Genomic DNA, 20,612 nt, shown 5'->3' with positions numbered 1-20,612 from the left:
TTCCCCACCTCCCTGCCATGCTCCGTTTTACTCACATGTAAAGTGGCACAGGGCAGGGAGGAAGAGGACACAGCACTCCCCATGTCCTTGCCTGGTGCCGTTTTACTCACAAATAAAGCAGTGGTGGGCAGGGAGGAAGAGGGCAGGGCCTTTTGGGCCTGTCCCCTGGAGCCTCCCAAAGGCCCTCCCCCCACACACACTGAGTGATACCGCAGACTGGAATGCCACTGCCTCTGAACATCAGGTATGCTTATTTCAAACAAAGCTGAAGAATTTCACATTTGGAAGTTGAGTGTCATCTTTGATGTTTTGTTTCCAAAATTTGCAAGGGAGTGTATTGCAAATAAAGTCAACTAATTTTACACCTTTGCAGTTGTTAGCATCCATTAACTATTTGTTAGTATTTCTGTTGTATTTAAATACAGTCAGCCCTCTGAATCCCTGGATTATTAAATCACGGATTCAACCCTCGACGGCTTGAAAATATTTTAAATATATTTAAATTCCAATAAGCAAACCTTGATTTTGACATTTTATGTAAGGGACACCATTTTGCTACATTATTGTATTTAATGGGACTTGAGCATGCATGGATTTTGGTATCCATGAGGGTCCTGGAACCAAACCCCAGCTGATAAAAAAGGCCCACGGTACTTGTAATTATTGTGAAGGATCTTGAAAAATGATGAAGATCTTCCTATATCTGTTGTTGAGGCTTCTGTCAGTGTAAGTACACCCTTGGATTCGAACTGCAAAATGTTGTTTTTCATTATTGAAGACAAAGCTGTATGACTGTGTGCATGACTTCATTATTCTTGGTTTCAAAGACTGGTTAACTGGTACAGTAGATGTAAAGAACTAGATAGGCTTACTTAAGATAGTCTTTTCCATATTAGCATAAATTAACTTGTTCCAGTCGTGCTCTAGTCTTTCCCATATTAGCATAACATATCTGTCCTGGTCCTGTTCTTTTAGGTTGGTGAGCATTACTGTTAATTCTGTTTTTGTTTCTTTGGGTTCCCTTCAACATGAGGAACACTGCTTCTAATTTTTTTTTTAATTTAAAAAAGTTATTTTTATACTTCATGTTAGAGCAGTATCAAAAACAAGTGCATCAAAAACCAAAGATGTTATTCTACTTGTTGTATCTTTTGAAACAGTGGGAGCATGGAAACTGATATAGAACCTGTCTCTTATGGTACTGTGGGAACTCTTATGTAAACATTTACACAAGAGTGCTAACAGCTGTTTTTCTTCCGCTCATGATTCTTTGGATACAACCCATAACATTTAGTTTGTTGCTACTAAACTAAATACATCTCATGAATTTCACATTTTCTGTGTATTTTGCAGGAAAGACAAAGGCAGCTAGAGAGTATGGGTATTTCCCTTGAATCTTCTGGCATCAAAGTTGGGGAAGACAAGTGTTATCTGGTGAATCTAAATGCAGATCCTGCGCTAAATGAATTATTAGTTTACTATTTAAAGGTAAAAAGATTATTAAATCAGTTATAATCTGTATTTGACTAATTTTTGCAACTTCATTAAAAAAATACTGCATGAAACTGGTGTGTGCAACTGGATCTTGAAAATATAGCAGGCTTAATATTTGTATTGTGTTTCATTTTAATTGATTCTAAGAGTATAGGTATTAATTGGGGCAGTTTAAAAAAACTCAGAATCTTATTTGTTAGTGCTTCTCGTCCTAATGGTAAAGAGGGGTACATTGAGCAGGGAAGAAAAGAGAAATGCAAATGCTCACAATTTTATTAGTTACAGTTGAAGTGCACAGGGCATGGATCCAGACATCAGCCCATTTTCCTGCCAGTTGATGGGCCTCCACCCCCAGCCCTATGACTGAGTGAAAACTGAAGTATGTCAATGTGAAGGAACTGATGTGGGTACAAGTGTGCATGGTTCCTCAATCACATAGGATTGAAGCTGGTCCTATGTTCCCTGACTTGGCATGTACCAGACAGACTTCATCACTAAGATCCCTGAAGGGGATTTCCAAAATATAAGGGAGTAGACATGCTGGCTCTGCCTGCCTCACAAACACGATCTACTTCAGTCTCCTAATCACCTCAAATAAATTTGCAGCAAATAATATGATTTAATAAAGATGTGACAAAATAAGAAGAAGAATAGTAATGCCAAACCCACAGTGAATAAAATACAAGTGGAAAGAGGGATTGGAAAATATTATGAGAAGAAAGAGGCTGAGCGGCATGGTGGGGAGTACTCCCAAGTTGGATGAGAAAGAGAACTGCTCTTCCCCAGTCCAATCTGGGAATCCCACCATAAGATCTGACTACATAGTAAGTTGATGGTGATGCCAGCAGTTCCATTGGCTTAATAAAATAAAATGACATCAGACAGCATGGGATCGTTCTGCCTTTGCTCCAGACCTCTGAAGAGTGCAAATGGGGCATGGGTAAGCTGGGAGCCTTGTTTGTTGAAACCTTTTATAAAGTTGACCAACAATTCTTTGTCATTGGAATTTGTTGTTGGGTTTTTTGTGGGTTTTTCAGGCTATGTGGCCATGTTCTAGAAAATTTTCTTCTTGACGTTTCGCCAGCATCTGTGGCTGGCATTTGTTGTGTTTGCTCTCAATAATAGATGTTTGAAATGTTGTTCTATAAAGCGCTTCTTTGCTTAATTCTTTATAATAGTGACCATGTCTTTGTGGGATTTTTTTAGAGGAAAGAGGAAGCCAGATGTTGATAGATATACACTCTGGATTTGAAGAAAACTTATTTCAGTAGGCTTAGGAAAATAATGGGTGAGATCCCATGATCAGAAATGGCCAAATTGAAGAAAGTTCATGATACATGGATGTTTGTCTTTTAAAACTCAGTTTATCTGAAAGTTCTTGGTACATCCACCCTGTTTCTTTAGACACGTCTGTGACTCTAGACCCAAAGGGTTCTTCTGTCCTTAAAATATCTTTCCTCAGAAATATCCCTTTAACCGTGGTCCTATTACCGGCCCCAATTCCTTTTCTAGTCCACTCACTTAGTAAGTGATTCAGAGATGGGCTCCCAATATCCTTATCTATTAAGTGTTTTAATATTTTGGTAGTGTGTTTTTGATGTTTTTAGTTATAAATTACCTCAAACTACTTCTCTGTAAACAATTAGGAATATAAACTTTATTTACAGTCAGAACTTAAGTTAGTATCTTTTTACAGTTGGTTCTCAAATCAAGTGATTACACTGTGTACAGCACTTCACTTGTTACAAACTGTCTTTGTGTCAGTACCCTCACTGACTTTGTTTCCACCTGAACCTGTGCTTTATTACTCTAAACACAAGTTCTAATAATGCCCCTTTACCAGGACTATGAATCCTGTGAAAGTCTGGCTCAGTTAACATTCTGTCAGGTATGAGTCACTCTGAACTAGCTCTTCAATTGTCAAATGACATTCTCTTATATCTCATTAAACTTCTTATTTCATCTTAGCTCTTTGTTCCTTGCACAGAAGTCTGAATTCTATTAAGGTTTACTGAAACCTCTTCACTTCTAACATTACATGACACACTCCTCCTCCTTTCAACAGCTTCTCCCCTTTTATAGTCATTCATCAGGCAGGCCCCCACCTTTGCAGCCAGCTTGTGATTGGCTGTGGGGAAAATTTCATTCTGCCAGTGTCTCTCCACAGTGTTCCATTTGTCTTCCCCATTGGAACTGTTTTGGATTTGTGCCTTTAATATCTCACCTTTAAGAAATGCCCATGCATCATGATTACCTTGAGCATTTCTGACTATATCTTACCCACTATTTTACTAAGCCTATTGAATTCAACTTTCTTGAAGTCTGGAGTGCATGTCTGTCTACAGCTGGCTTCCCCTTTCCTATGTATAGCAAATCCTGAGGACATAGTCACTCTCACCCAAGAATCCTACTACCTTAATCGCATTGACCTTAATCACATCTAACCATCTCTCTTGGTTAGACTCAAATCCAAAATAGTTGAATCCCCCTGTGGCTTCCTCCACCTTCAGTACAATAACATTGTCTTCAAGTCTAGTGGAAAATTGGGTGGACCTTACATTCTTGGTAAAGTTTGACATCCAATAAATATGAGGGTTGTTGAAGTCTTCCATTACTATTGTATCTCCCTCTTTCAGTGTTTGGTCATTTGTTTTAGGAAACATAATCTAAATGCTTGGAGACCTATAGCAGACACTGTGTTTCATCTCAGCAGTGAATACTGTTTCTCTCACCTTTAATTTTTACACAACCTGTTTTCCATGCTCTGAGTCATGGATCTCCTCCCAGTACACATACTTGACGTACATACTTGTATACATACTTGATATACAGTGCTACTGCTACTACTTTCCTGTTTGAAATGTATTATACTTTTCTATTATTAGAACCATCCCACCAGGTTTCAGTGATGCTTGTTCAATCATACTTACTTTCCTGTGTTGGGAGTTCAAGTTCATCATCTTTATTTCCCATGTTCAATGTGTTAGTATAGAGACATAGAAGAGCATGGGTTATTCTGTCCAGCTGATTCTTTATTGTTGTTTTTCTGCCCACTCTTGGATTTTTGTACTATTGGTCCAATTCTCCCTGTATCATTCAAACTATTGTCCCCAGTATTTGGTGCCTTCTGCCCTCTGGAATACCATCTCCCATCCTCATGTAATGCAATTTAAAGCCCTCCTGATCAGTTTTTCAAAACTTGAGCAAACATATTCTTACCAACTACTGTGAGATGTTACCCATCTCTTGTACAGTGGGCCCTCAGAATTCACAGGGGATCCATTCTGGACCCCCCCCCCCGGTGCGGATACCAAAATTCATGGATGCTCAAGACCTATTGTCCTTAATGGCGGCATGGCCGCGTGGCTGCACCGCCATTAGGGAGAATGGGACTGAAGTACCACCCCTCTCCCCCTTCCTTCCTTCCTTCCTTCCTTCCTTCCTTCCTTCCTCTCCCCACTTCCAAGGCTTCTGCCCTGGCTTGGCTATGGGGGCACCGTCTGGTGCCCAGTCGGCCAGGGCTTGAGTCCAGCACCCATGACAGAACCTCATTCTTAGAGCCCAGAGGTTACTTCCCGGATGCTGGGCCTGGGCACAGAGGCTCCGAGACTCAAGCCTTGGCCCCGACCCAGGTCCCAGCCCCCACTGACTGGGCACCAGACCTGCCCCCAAAGCCAAGGCGGGGTAGAAACCTCAGAGCTGGAGAAAGGAAGGAATGACAGAGTGAAGGAGGTGGGGGGGGCCGAGGAACTTTTGTCCAATTGTCCCCAATGGCGGCACGGCTGTGTGCGCACTGCCATTGGGGACAATGTGGGCTTGCCATCCGCGGGTACTCAAATCTGTGGATGGCAAGTCTGCGGATAAGGAGGGCTCACTGTAATTCTTCATATTATAAACAGTTAAGCCATAAAATACAGTGTCTTGCAAATGTGATTAGAAGTTCTGTTTGCACCACTGTGTCTTTGTAATATTGATACAGAACATTAATACTGTACTATATCTTTTTGCTTAAAAATCAGTTTGAAAGAGAACTGTTTTGGACAACAATCCATTACCTTTGCTTAGGATAGCTGTATTTTTCTTGTGTAGTGAATATGAGCCTAGGATTTCAGATAGGATCATACTTTGTGATCAATAAGTGGGTGTTTGTGTTTGTAAAAGAAGCAGATTTTGTTTGTGTTCTGTCTCAACCAGGATCACACTAGGGTTGGTGCTGACACCTCACAGGACATACAGCTGTTCGGAATAGGGATCCAGCCAGAGCACTGTGAGATAGACATTGCACCAGACGGAGAAGTTACTCTTTCTCCGAAAGAAAATGCAAGGTATGGACAACTGTAAAACTAATTTTGACCTACAAAAGGAAATAGTGGCTGGCATTCTGTGAGGGACATGTGACTATATAGATTTTCTTACATGTGCCTATGTGCTTTTGAGAGCATTGCAGGGGTCCTTTGGAGAAGGGTTTCCCTCAGCAGTGCTCAGAGCTCCCCTGGTTTACTGAACAGCCTCTGAACAGCCACATCACCATTCCATGTTCTGTGAGCAAGATCCCAGAACCATCTAGCTGCATCCTTAGCCAGATGAAAAATTATGACATCAGCATTGAGTTCTGCTGGATTTCTTCGGAGGTCTCAGCACTGCTGTAATCATTTTGTGTCTGGCTGCATGGACAAAACCAGGGATTGCTGTGATCCTGTCTACTGTCCACAAAACACAGTATGGAGCTTCAAAGGCTGTTCAGTAAATTGGGGGAGAGGCATTTGACTCATCCTAGTATAGAACCATAGGAGGACCTCCTATAGTGTACTGAACCATACAAGATTGTGGCCTCTGTTTGTAATTTAAGCAAAAGGGGCTCCTCATAATCAAATGTTTCCCCACACTAAGCTGTGATATAGTCATAGGCCCCAAGCAGACGGGCGGTAAAGCCATGATCGGGCTGGAGTTGGCCCAGGATCATGGTAATTGCATGGACCCCTCTCAAATTGGTCTAAGTGGGCCACCACCAGGAGCTGATTTTCCCCACTCCTTTTTCTAGGGGCTTTTGGGTGTCCTTGGCGATCTTGGAGCGGCTTCTGGCTGCTTTGGGGGTGTGCGTCATCTGAATGCTATGCTGGAAGCTGCTTCTTTTAGTCCATCGGTTTCGGCTCCTAGGGATAAGTCCTGCTTGATACACACAGACACAAATTCTTCCCATTTGGCAACTATATTTTATTTCAGTGTTTCTGGGAGATTTTTCCCTAGCTGCTTCTATTGAGAAATTCTTAAGTGCATTGACATCCTCCACAAGCTTAATTATTGTGCTTAATGGTGCATGAAATGCTGAATACAAAAAATCAGTTTCAGTTAACATGATGCTAATACTAGAACCAATCACTTCTGGATACTCTTTCAGCTAACAAAATTGCAGTTCATATGGTCATTTAACATTTGCTTTCCTTTCGTTATATTTTTTTTTACCATACTTCAGAAATCATTTTGGAGCCAGAAACATAGTTGGGAATACTACTGAAAGAGATTTTTTTCCCTTTAAGTTACTTACCTTGGTCTCAATTTTGGGAACTGGCAGTTTAACAAATTTTTAGAAATCAGTTCTGTTTCTTCCATATTTTTTGCTTCTTTCTGTAAGCTATACCATAGTATACTGTACTGAAATGCTGTAGACTTAAAAGAGTACAGAATTACAAACAGATAGTATTCACTGTTGAGGTGATAAAATGACATTATTTGGAGTTAGTCATTTTTGACTGGCAAGAACAAAAAAGCATGCCACTGGAAAAAACTTATAACTAGGCTTTGTTTTCCTTGTGCTACATCCAAAATTCCTAAATAGGCACAAACCTTGTTACCAGAGTTACAACTGACAACAAACTGACTCATTTCATTGCTAAATCAGATAGTGAGCTAAAGTAAATTGTGATATGGAAATGAGTTAAACTGTTTTTTTCATGTGGCTATTTACCACACCTGGATTTTTTGTGGGCATTGGGGAATGAACACAACTATTTAAAATGGTATTTCTGAGAAAATTGGATGCCCAAGATGTATTTCATTATTTTAATGTGTTTTTTTTAGGAACAGAAAAGGGCCCCCCTCCTCAAAACAGATTTATCTCAAAGTGTAATAACTTTTTTTTAAACTGGGGCTAATATGTGGAATGTACTTCTTCACATAAAGTAATTTAATTCTGGTGTATAACTGAGGAAGTGACATATTATGTGCCTCATTAAGAAGGTTTTAAGTAGGTTTGTGCAGACTAGGTTGAACAGCCTGTGACCCAGTTCCTTAAATGTATGTGCTGCATGTTGCATTATTAAAATAAAAGGCCTGTCTCCCTTGTTTACAGCAAGGAGGAACTACAGCAGCAATAATTGTTTGTCAGTAGGAATCAGCCTCTTGTTGCTTACAGCCTTCATGAGTAATAAAGACTTCTATGTTTTTTGTTTTTATGCCATGCATGTTTTTCCCTTAGTAAGTCTTTCCACTGCTCAATTTTAAAAAATTGCTGGATTTTTAAAAAAATCTCCAATTTAAGTTAACAGATAACTCAGCCATTTATTCCAAACCTGGAAACAGGTAAATTTAAACAAAGAAAAAACATGTCTTCATAGTTGTTCAGCAACATACTGTAACATCCAAAAGGAAATTAGTAAACAAAAGTGACAGGAAATATGACAGCCTCTCCTGGGCACTTCTCACACAACAATAACTGTAATTATAGGACTTCATGAAGATACAAACAAGCATCAATTTACATAATCAAACTGGAATAGAAAATGGTAAGAAGAGGGTTTGTTTCTGTTCTCAGTCTCTCATGCTTCTGTACATATGTTCAACTAGAAGATTTAAGAGGTAGGCCCAGTGAATATATCACATTTGATAGTGTTGCAGAATGGTTTACTCTGCACACTGAAATATTTTATGCGCCTTGGATGGGTCATGGAACAGAATTCAATATTGTGCTATTGTGCATTATAGTAAGAAGATTTTTTCTCTCTAACATAATTCCAGGGAGTCAAATTGATAACACATACATACCCTCCCACCAGACCCAAGGGCAGTTTTAGCCAGTGGGAAGGAAGGAACTGAACTACCTCTGCATTTCTGTCTTCAGAAACAAATCCTGTGATCTGCAATGGATAATATTTTGTGGCCAATTAGATTTTAGTTAGAAAAATTTGCCATGCTACCATTTAGGAACTTGAAAACTAAAAGATGATCTAACTTTTTATACTATTTTGTTTTGTTTTTAGATCCTGTGTAAATGGCACATTGGTCTATTCTGTAACACAACTTTGGCATGGAGATAGAATCTTATGGGGAAACAACCACTTTTTTAGGTATTGTTTTTACAGATCTTTTGCCATCTTACTTACAGAGCCATATTAATAGTTAATAATTGTGTTTCCATGGGAATGTCTGAATAGCTTTAACTAAGACATTCATGCATGTGACAGTTCAGAATTTTGAAAAGTCAGATTTCCTAGACATAAGATGAGTAAGTGCATGCTGTGTCAAGCTTGCCTAGGCTTTAAAGAAGTCCATGGAATATATTCTGAAATAACTTTTTCCTTTAACATGATAACTATGTTGGGAACAGCCTGGAACTGTGAGCACACTTTATCAGTTGCTCTAGTCTAAATCTTGGTATGATCACTTGTGCAGAGTTTAAGAGTAAATATGGAGCAGTGTGTATATCACTGTGAACAGGAAGAAAAGCAAGATGTAGTCAAATCAGTCATTCAGTAGAGCAAATAAAACACGGTATCGTAAAACAGAAAAACTTCATTCTGATTGTTTCATTTTTGTCAAATTATCTTCTTGTTTCTATGAGGAAGAACACCACCTTAGTTTGCCCTAGCTCACTGTTCCTTCCTCATCCCTGTTTCCTTATAGCAGCTTGCAGTTCAGTGAGGCCTTAAATTTAAAATAAAAAGTTTATTTCTAAGCAAGTGAAGTGCCCTATATTGGACAAATCTTGTCTTAATAACTTGTATAATGATCAAAAACTAATTGCATCTTTAGCATGTTTCCTCCAACTTCTTTTATTCAAGACAAGTTTTCATTCCTTTCCTCTCTTCTCCAGACTCCTTCAGTGTATAAAATTCTTATCAGCAGAATCAAAACAGTTGTCCTTGTTCCACCCACTGCTTTTGTACATTTACCAAGATCTTTAATAAGGATCTTTATACATTTTTAAATAGAATTAATCTACCTAAGAGAAAGCGGCGAGATTGGTTGAAAGACCCAGAAAAAGAGATGCTATTAGCAGAACATGATCTAGATGCAGCTAGTGAAGCTTCTTCAGAACCAGACTACAACTATGAGTTTGCACAGATGGAAGTTATAATGAAAACACTGAATAGTAATGGTAAGAAAATGATGGTTCAAAGCTGCTGAAAATGCTCAACAACTACACAGAAATTATTTACACCCTGCTGATTGGTTGTTTAATCTGTTTGTCTTAGCGGTAGAAGAATGTGGGGAAATTATATTGTTTACCAGGGTTGTTTTCATTCTGATAGACTGACCCTCAGTATACAATCAGCCCTTCTTATACTTGGATTTTTTATACATGGATTCAAGCATCCCCGGTTTGAAAATGTTCAAAAAAAGTTTAAATTTCAAATATCAAACCTTGATTTTCCATTTTTTAATAAGGGACACCATTTTGCTATGTCATTATATTTAATGAGACTTGAGCATCCACAGATTTTGTTATCCACAGGGGAACTTGGAAGTAAGTCTCAGAATTCTGTGTAGTTTATCTCCCATTAAGTAGGCTTTGGATTGAAGTCTTAATCTTGTTACTTCTGTAGCCATGTTGAGAAGGGGAGGGTACTCCACTCTGTAAATCTTTAAACTTCTTAAATCTCCCACTTTCAGTTTCCCTTTCCCTCTTTTTTCTTTCACTTGTGTGAAAATTGATACATTAGATATTAGAAAAGAGATAGAAAGTGGGATTGTGTTATTTTGTGTTTTAAGAAACAACACAACCAAAGTATGCTACTATATCAGCAACATATTAACAATAAAGATAATAAATTATAAGGTATGGAGGCTTCCTTTCTACCTAGATCCAGTACAAAATGTGGTCCAGATCTTGGAAAAACAATACTTGGAAGAGAAGCGCAGTGCTTTGGAGGAGCAGAGAATGATGTATGAGCATGAACTAGAGCAACTCAGGCAGCAACTCTCTCCAGAAAGGAGGTATCAGCATTGCAGTGACAGGCTGTCAGATACTGTCCAGACTGCTCAACAAAAAATGAATCTCTGGTCAGAAGAGAGGTGAGAACAATTTAAACCATAGGTGATTGGAATAGAAGTTGAATAATGGAGAAAAGTATAATTGGTGATGGTTTTCTAAAATTCAGGACACAGGAGTCTCTAATGGATGGAGTGTTTTGAACATTCCCACTGTAACTACTGTATAACTTAGATCTATCAAGTGAATATTCCTGCGTTGATAGAATCCTCATGTTCTGGATGTTAATGATAGGGATAGGACTTGGTTTGTTAAAATAAGATAGAAGAGGATGTAGGATACATATAGTCTTAGTAATTAAGCAGAAGAGTAAGGAGTAATAAGAGATAAAGAGATACTTGACGGACTTTATGAGGAATTCAGAATTATAGCTAAGAGTTCAGCAACACAAAGAACAATAAAGGGGGAGGGGGGAGGGGGGAGGGAGAGGAGTTAAGGAACAGTGGATGATTATATTGATTGTATTGAACAGGAATGTGTTTGACTTTCTCTTTCTTTATATTTTAAAATTCAATAAAGATTATTTTTTTAAAAAAAGAATCCTCATGTTCTTACCATCATGGTTATAAAGATCTTAAATAACTCTGCAGTTTAGTTCTAGAGATATATTCGAGTCCAAGGATATGTTTAGAAGGCTTAATTGGCTGGAAAGAATAGAACAAATGCCACAGATTAAATCTTAACAAGGTAGCTACTTAAGTTCACTATAAAAGCTGAAAGCATAGTCTCATTCATTATAAAATACCAATTGCACAGACTAAATTATGTTCGTCAGTTAAGCAAATGTAAACAAATACCAATTTATAAATACAAGCACCAATTTAGACATAAAACATATGGTCCAGTTCATTACAACATAACTATGTTGCAGAATTGGTGTAGGGCATAGTGTTTCTATATTGCTGTTGCAGAGGAGACAAACTGGAAACAGTTTCAGTAACTGTACAGAAGTTCTGTTTTGATGACCTAATGCAACGGCTATTCATTTTACTAACCATGTCTGCCAAGTGGAGGAAAGTGGGCCTAGTTATGCCCTGTATTGATCCCTCTCTGGAAGCTTACAATTGGATTTAACATCCTTTTTAGTTTGGTCCAAAACACATTGCAGAAATAATCCAGTTTGAGACTCCTTTAGCTGCCCTAGCTAGGGAATCCTGGGAATTGTAGTTTATAGTGGCAGCAAAACTCTGACAGAGAAGGCTAAATGTCTCACAAAATTAGTTACCAGAATTCCCTAGCTAGCATTGATCCAGGGCAGTTAAAATGGAAAAAATTGCAGTTAGTGGAAATGTGAAATGCTGGCTTAAGGGGTTAGTCAGAAATAAGAGGCCTGAACAGGTACTTGAGGTTTAAATAGACTTTGAGATGTTTGGAAGGGTTGTTTGGCATGAAGTAGAAGACAGATTGTAAAGTTATGAACAGATGAGTGGCTGATTTTAAAAAATTACAGTTGTGTTTTAGGCAGGTTTTTATCCATTCTGTGCTTTTTTAAAAAGTCAAAAGGTAACCCAAATATTGAGATAATTAAAGGCTGTATGAATTTTGTATTATCAAATGTATGCAGTTTTATACAACTTACTCAAACTTCTGTTTGTCATAAGACAGAACATTGAAAATCTTCACTTTGCTAATAAAATTTTTGTTCTAGATTTGACATTCCACCATGTACACTTTTGCAATTTATGAGAGCTAGAGTTGATTTCTTTTTAAAAAAATGAAAAATTAGAGAGGAGTAGTCTTCACGAAACTGAATGTTATGATGAGCAGCATACACCGTAATTTAAACAAACAAACAAACAAACAAACTTCAGAATCACAGCATGTATGCAGTTCTTTTTAGATGTGATTTGTTTTACTCTTTATGGTGTATGTTTTTATAGAGCAGCATCCAGTGTTTTTGCTGGGTCAACAGCAAAACAGATGTTAACAGAGATGAAAAAAGATGCCGCTCATAGATAAGAGTGAGTTGATGTTGTAATAAAGGATTCATAGACATTGCTAAGTCTGCAGTTATCTTTCATTGAAAATACTGGACATAGTTATTCTAAATTTTGAAAATCAAAACTCTTTTACTGTGAACATGCTTTTGAAAAAGACATGGACAGATCTTCTCAATAATACTCTATAATACTACAGGGTCCTTCCCCCTTACAATCTCCCATATATATTTTGCCTCTGCAGGGATGAGTTATTCCGCCAGAGCCTGGCAAAACTAAGAGAACAAATAGTTAAAGCCAATACACTAGTAAGGGAAGCAAACTTCTTGGCTGAAGAGATGGGCAAACTAACAGATTATCAAGTTACGCTGCAGATTCCTGCTGCTAACCTGAGTGCCAATAGGAAGGTAAGAAAACTGTTAACTGCTGCTATTTTGTATAATCTCTTAAAAGAAGAAGAGTCATTTAGATTCAGAAACAGATTTTAAGGAAAGGTTCAGGAACAGGGCACATAAAAGAGTTGAAATCACAGAATTCATTTTATTTATTTAAAGTATTTTTGCATTGCCTTCTAGCCCACAAGGGCTGCTGAGGTAATGAACAAATAAAAACCAATTAAAACAATATAGAGATAAAAGCATTTCAATATCACATTAAAATATTCTTTAAAAAGTCCTAAAAGCAGTCTAAAAATAAATGTACCTTCTCTAATGTTTCTGTCTCAGTTAGCTTGTATAGTTAAGGGCTGTTCGACAGTGGAACACACTCCCTTAGAGAGTGGTGGAGTCTCCCTCCTTAGAGGTCTTTAAACAGAGGCTGGATGGCCATGTGTTGGGTATGCTTTGATTGAGATTTCCTGCATGGCAGGGGGTTGGACTGGATGGCCCTTGTGGTCTCTTCCAACTCTATGATTCTATGATTCTAAATGTTTGTTTGTACACATACAATAGAGACAGGGCAGAGACAGATATAATTTAGTTTTCTGCTGATAAAAAAAACTAGCCCTGATTTAAGAATTGATTGTTTTAATCAATATAATGTTAGTTTTAATTTTATATGACTGATGTCTAATTGATACACACAGTGCAGTGACATGGTGCATCTTTCACAGGCATACTGTCTTTGATTGTATTTGGGATATTAAGTGTGTGAACCATGGACACTTTCATTTTACAGAAAACAGAAAGCCAGCATACTAGCTACAGTTTTTTCTACTGATAGATCTTTTCATATGCAAGGAACTCTTGACATGGTCACACAAGGAATGCTCCATTTCAAAGAAGACATGTATCCCTGTGTTTTTGGATCACTTTATTCTCTTCATGCAGTAAGGGAACACCTAGGGCTGGGTTCTCACTATAACCAGACTAGACAAGAGTCTAGCAGACTAGACAAGAGTCGCATGACAAGAAAAATTAGTATATGCTTAGCCCCTATCTTCTTTCCCAGTTCTTTCAATTCCCTTGGCCTGAGTTAAGTTTATCTTTTGCTGTTCTCTGTATCCAACCTAATTAGATCTCTTTTTCTAAATCTTCCTTAATCCTTCCAATTCTTTTATTGCTCTTTCCTCTGTCCTCTTCCATTCTTGATCCTCTTTTTCCTTCTCTCCATACTTTTTGGCTATTATAGGGTGACCCTCAGCATAGTCCTCCAGATCCTTTTTGGCTGTGGCAAAAAAAAAGTCCCCTGTCTGCAACATTCACATAGTGAAGAGGAACAAATCATTCCTTACTGTTTCTTACAGGAGCTGTTTGGACCTGCATGGCTCCAACACACATGAGCACACACACACACACACCACTTCTGACAATTCCATTGCTGGGACTGCTATGCCAATTTCTGAAGCTGAACTCCAGGTGCTTCCAAAGACATCCATCTCTTGGTTTCTGCCTTACTCCATTCTGGCAGCTCCATGAGACCCAAGAATAATTTACTGGGAGGCATTACAAAAGATGCAGTGGCTCAAGTGGTTAAGACACTGACTCTATTGATTGCAAGATCGGCAGGTTGGCAGTTCGAGGCCCGAGTGCCACATGATGGGGTGAGCTCCCAAGACTAGTCCCAGCTTCTGCCAACCTAGCAGTTCGAAAGCATGCAAATGCAAGTAGATAAATAGGTACCACTCTGGTGGGAAGGAAAACAGCGTTCTGTGCAATCATGCTGGACACATGATCACAGAGTAGACTCTGACAACGCTGACTCCTTGGCTTAGTAACGGAGATGAGCACCGTCCCCTATGGTCAGACACAACTTGACAACTTTGTCAACGGGGAATACCTTTACCTTTTATTACAAAAGAGGGGGAGGATAACAGAGACCAGTTTAGGGAAGAAGAAGTTTGGAGAGGGAGCTTTAGAAGTTGGTGCTGTTCCACATCTCGTTCTTCTTCCCACTTGCCTTGTCTGTGGCAAGATCCAGCATAAGCTTTGTCTCTAGCATTGCTATGTTGATTGCAAGTGTGCTTCTTTCCTTTTCATCAAAATGCTTTGCAAACACCCACTTGTCTTCCTTTGCTTTTCTTTAACAGCCATCTTTCTCTTCCTCTTGACCTTGTGGCCACTTTCTAATTCTTTCCTAGCAGCCATTTTCATCCTTCTATCGCCAGTGGCCATTTTGACCCATGTTTTCCACCGACTCAGGGCATTGCCACTACAATGGGACTGAAGATAGTTTGAGTATTTGTTTGACAACAAAGAAACAAGAGCAATGTGTAACATCACTGATAAACTGTCTGTAGTGTTGTAGCTGCTATTGGACTGGATAAATAGGGTCCCTGGTGCTGATATTCAGTGGTGGATGAAATACGGAAAGACTAATAAGTATATATGTCACATAATACTCTATAGATCTTAGGTTTGAAAAAATGATTTTTTAAAAAAAATGAGTTTTAAGTTAGTTTTCCTTTCTTTGTTCAGAGAGGTGCAATAGTAAGTGAACCTGCTATTCAAGTAAGAAGAAAAAGAAAAGGTACTCAAGTGTGGACCATTGAAAAGCTGGAGAACAAATTAATTGACATGAGAGATCTCTATCAAGAATGGAAGGAGAATGTCCATGAGGTACTGAATAGAACAGGAATTTTTGCAAGTCTTTACGCATCTTATTTTAAAGCGGAGTAAGCTTTTGCTCCTCGTAATAATAATAATAATAATAATAATAATAATAATAATATGTTTTATTTATATACCGCTATATATAGCTAGTTAGCATATAAAGTTATATATAGCTAGTTAGCATATATAGTTAGCTATATATAGCTAGTTAGCATATAAAGATGGGTTGTTTAGAAGGTTTTTCTCATCTCATAAATTCCAGATGTAATACTTTACATACAGTATTGGTACCTTTTGCCTTTATTTCACTTGCTTTGTATAGGTTAAGTACCTACATATGACATTACAGGATGTATTTTATAATATTCAGTGTAGTGCATATGCACGTTGTATCATTTATGTTTTTGAAATAAAATTTGTCTTTTAAAAAATAGATGAAACGACTCACTGGAAAAAGAGGTGACCCTTTCTATGAAGCACAAGAAAATCACAACTTAATTGGTGTAGCAAATGTCTTTTTGGAGTGCCTTTTCTGTGATGTTAAACTTCAGTATGCAGTGCCAATTATTAGTCAGCAGGGGGAGGTAAGGTTATAGGTATCTGATACCTATCCTGTTTAGTTTAAGTAACTGAAATAAATAAATAAATAAAGCTTTTATTTATATCCTGCTTTTTGTTAAGACAATCAAAGTGGCGTACATCATTAAAATAGTACAACAATAGATACACAATATCCCCCCCCCTTAAAAAGAATTAAACAGTTAAGGATTAAAATTACATAAACATTAAAATCATTAAAATCAAAGACGGTAAGCGAAATCATAGCATATGTGGGAGAGATCATTTTGGCCGAGTACTATTCTGGGAAGGCCTGCCAGAAGAGATCCATCTTGACAGCTTTCTTGAAGCTGTCTAAGTTGGTAATTTGATGGATCTCATCCGGCAGGCCATTCCACAGGCTGGGAGTGGTTTTAGAGAGTGTCCTCTGGGAGGTCGCAGTCAGTCTGGTCTTTAAGGGCTGCAATAAATTTCTCCCAGAGGACCTGAGGGCATGAGGCGGATTATATGGAAGAAGGCGATCCCTTAGATAAGTTGGACCCAAGTCATGTAGGGCTCTAAAGGTGATAACCAACACCTTGTACTGTGCCCGGAAACTAATAGGCAGCCAGTGGAGTGACTTTAATATTGGTGTTATGTGGTCACTCCTAGTTGTTCCGGTTATCAACCTGGCTGCCATGTTCTGTACCAGTTGGAGTTTCTGGACTAGGCACAAGAATAGTCCCATGTAGAGCGCATTGCAAAAATCAAGTCTTGAGGTTACCAGTGTGTACTACAGTTTCGAGGTCTCCCAGTTCCAGGAAAGGGCACAGCTGGCGTATCAGCCAAAGCTGATAACAGGCGCTCTTGACTGTCACATTCACCTGATTTCTCATGTGAAGCGACAGATCAAGAACCACCCCCAAACTGCGGACACAGTCCTTTGAGGAGAGCGTGAACCCCAATAGGACTGGAGGTTGCAACCTATGCCTGTTTTAAGGGCCCCTACTGTGAGTACCTCCATTTTGTCTGGATTCAGTTTGATCTTGTTTTCCCTCATCCAGTCCATTATTGCCTCAAGACACTGTTTGAGGGGAGAAATGCCATCGTCGTCGCCGATGACCAAAACATGGAGAAATATATTTGGGTGTCATCAACGTACTGATAACACCTCGCCCCATGAATATGCAAGTGTTAATGGTTCAAGGATTTGTGGTAAACTGGGGAATTGCTGTTTGCCTTCATTATTTTCAATGCTGCTGATTGCATCCTCAGCTGCAGGTAGAGGAAATGCAAAACAATTATTTTAGAGAAAGAATGATACTGACACCTGAAGCTGTTGACTCTAATCAAGTAGTTCAGTTTTACTTCATTTTCCAACTAGTGCTTAAGTATGCTTAATATAGAGCTAGATAAAAAGGAAAAGGTTATGGAGTATTATTTAGAAGGATTGTCTTTGTTTTGTTTTATTTCTAGTTATGTAAATGTTAGTGACAGTTTAGTAAACACATTGGAATTTCTTACATGTAAATTGAGTGGTTCTGAGAATGGCTTGCATTTTTTCTGTGCACATGTTTCTTTCATTTATTTGCTGAAGGTACAAGTTGTATGTACATGTTCATTGGGTAAACTGGTGGCATGCACTGCCTCAAGGTCTTAAATCTTAATGTTTCTGTGATGCAGGTTGCAGGGCGCCTACATGTTGAAGTTATGCGTGTCACTGGTATTGTCCCAGAACGTGTGGTGGAGGGAGATGACTCTTCTGAAAACTCCAGTGAAAGTGGAAGTTTAGAAATCATGGACAACAATGGAGAAATTATTCACAGGCCAAAAAAATTCACTTGCAGGGTAAGGGCAATACTATATTTACTAATATTATAAAAGTATCAGATGTATAGAATCATAGAGTTGGAAAAGACTGCAAGGGCCATCTAGTCCAATCCCTTGCCATGCAGGAAATCACAATCAAAGCATCCCCGACAGATAATCCCCGACAGACAGTATTATTAATGTCATATTCTGTGCATTATTTTACATTAATAGTAAGTGATTCTGTAACTGATCTATTTTCCTTCTGTGCTTCCATTAAGATATGTTGTCCTTAAAGAACCTCTCTGTTTATAGTCATCTTTAGTAACTGTTGTAGAAAAAGCTTCTGTTTGGCAGGTAGAGTCAACAAAATTAACTTTCCTTTAAGAGATATAAGAATTCAGAGCTGGATTAGCTGCAGATTTTACAATACTTATGTTAAAAGTGCTTTTTTAAATTTATAAGCCTTGTGACCTAAAATTTTACCCATTTACTCCTGTACTTTGTATCTCAATACTCTGTTCAGGAAAATATATTATTATAAGTATGACAGTATACTGAACTTCAGTTTTACTTTTATCCAGGTAATTATTAAAGAAGCAACAGGACTGCCACTGAATCTTTCAAACTTTGTTTTCTGTCAATACACCTTTTGGGATCAATGTGAGTCAACTGTTGCTGCACCAGTTGTTGATCCTGATGTGCCTTCACCTGTAAGCAGGGATGCACAGTTTACAGTGACTTTTTCTCATTGCAAGGTAATTATTTTGTTTGTTTTTAGAGTACCATGGGCACATATTTGAGCATACACATCCACATCTGGACACATACTTGCATTGCAGTTTATACATTTAACTTCATCATGGTATACAGAGAGATGAAATACAATAGTTTCAGTTGTCCTTAATGAACAGGAAATACAGTCATCCCAAAGTGTATTTTCAAATGAATCAAGACTTTCTAAGCCTATTCACTGTCTCTCTTCTACACACTGTTTTTTAATATTGAACATTGACAAAACATGAGCCCTAGACATTCAGAAACTCTGAAGAAGAATTGCCTAAAAGCTTTGTGTATGCCAGCTTGAATTCCCTTGTCTGATCCTCTTACAAGGAAAAAGGCTTATATTTAATAATCAAAAGTTTATGTAAGCTAACCTCCATTAAGATGTGCTTAAATGAACTGTGAAACAGGACTAAAATAGGTTCTTATGCAAGACGAAAGTATCCAAGAAGCTTCCCCTCAGTGTTTACAAACTACCTATAACCTGAGCAGCTCTTGTCTCTCCTTTTTTGTAGACACCAGAGAGTTCAAAAGCTCCTGTCCAATTTACTTTTTAAAATCTAAAACCTCTGTCTGCTTTAGTTCTTCATTGCAGTCTGGTGGATTTGATGGGGAAATAGTATGGTTCTAGGAGTTGATTACATGTGCTTTCCCCCCACCTTCTTATATTCAATTCACATGATGTATGTCCTTACCTGAACAAGCCAGCACTATTTCTGGGATCACCAGTTGGATGTTTGAGGTTAGAGGTTGTTGGATGTTAGGATGCTAAAGTGAATACTTTTCATGCAAAAATCAAGACCTTGAGAGACAGGTAACCACACCATGCCTATCTAGGCAAAATTTCTGCTTCTTCTCTTAGGGATGAAATAGACCAGTGGAAGGGGCAGCTTGAATCTGCCTCTCCTGAAGGCAGATTGGGTCTCCAGCAATCGCATGCTGCGGCCCCAATTCTCTTTTAAGCTGCCTGAAAAAGGAGTGCCAAAAAGCTGCTCCTTTTTTGGCCAGCAAAAAGCTGGCTTTGCACCCATGCTACAACTAGAAGCCAACTTCATGATGCTACAGCAGCGTGCAGCGCATAAATGCTGCGCCGCTGGAGCGTCATGAAGCCATCCCTTTGTAAACAGCTGGGTGGCTTCCGGGCAGTTTGGGAGCATGCAGCATGTAAATGCTGCACTCTCAAGCCGCCTGGAAGGTGGCTTAACTTGCTGGTCTATTCCTGCTCTTTGTTCCTTTTCATTCAATGTAGCTGTAGCAGCATGTTTAGAATGTTTCTGTGTTTGTAGCTGCTGTTTGTGAGACAGTTGCTTGAGTCCCTTTTTTCCCATGTTTTTCTTTCTACTTTAGTCATTTCTTAACATGCCACTGTATTTGCTTCCCATTTCTTCTCTGAATTGTTTTTTTCATACTTTACTGAGCCTTCAGGTTCATGGATTTGAGAACCATTTTCAAGAAGTGTGTTGACTATGAGAGTAAATGGTGTTTATAATAATAGTCATCCCACTGTCTTGTTCGACTGAGTACAACACCATTGTGTGGGTGTAATTTTACTTACAGGTAATCATAGGATTGATATTAAAACTAAGGGAGCAGCAGGACATAAGAAATTCTGAGCACTGTGAGTGATAAAACTCGTTCAAAAAGACATGTACCAGGTTGAGATTGTGAACACTTCTGGATCTTATGGAGCTAAGGTTTTTAAAGGACAGTGCGTTGAGATAAATGTGTAAACCT

General features: G+C 38.5%; 1 protein-coding gene across 11 annotated transcripts in view; it reads left to right on the top strand.

Annotated features, from left to right (window-relative positions):
• KIF13A (kinesin family member 13A) overlaps window positions 1-20,612 on the top strand; it is a 100,931-nt gene that overhangs the window by 46,611 nt on the left and 33,708 nt on the right. For 7 of the 11 annotated variants that reach the window (XM_042462247.1, XM_042462242.1, XM_042462244.1 and 4 more), the window contains exons 13-22: window positions 1,354-1,488; window positions 5,662-5,819; window positions 8,751-8,837; window positions 9,702-9,868; window positions 10,575-10,785; window positions 12,944-13,106; window positions 15,615-15,755; window positions 16,184-16,333; window positions 17,970-18,134; window positions 18,680-18,853. In XM_042462247.1, the coding sequence (XP_042318181.1) occupies window positions 1,354-1,488; window positions 5,662-5,819; window positions 8,751-8,837; window positions 9,702-9,868; window positions 10,575-10,785; window positions 12,944-13,106; window positions 15,615-15,755; window positions 16,184-16,333; window positions 17,970-18,134; window positions 18,680-18,853 (1,551 nt within the window). The remainder of the gene's footprint in view (window positions 1-1,353; window positions 1,489-5,661; window positions 5,820-8,750; window positions 8,838-9,701; window positions 9,869-10,574; window positions 10,786-12,943; window positions 13,107-15,614; window positions 15,756-16,183; window positions 16,334-17,969; window positions 18,135-18,679; window positions 18,854-20,612) is intronic. The other 4 variants (XM_042462243.1, XM_042462245.1, XM_042462248.1 and 1 more) reach the window with 1 other exon arrangement.

This window comes from Sceloporus undulatus, chromosome 4, assembly GCF_019175285.1.
Source record: "Sceloporus undulatus isolate JIND9_A2432 ecotype Alabama chromosome 4, SceUnd_v1.1, whole genome shotgun sequence".
NCBI lineage: Eukaryota > Metazoa > Chordata > Lepidosauria > Squamata > Phrynosomatidae > Sceloporus > Sceloporus undulatus.
Note: the sequence above shows the minus strand (reverse complement) of the source record. Positions and strands in the feature narration are given on the sequence as shown.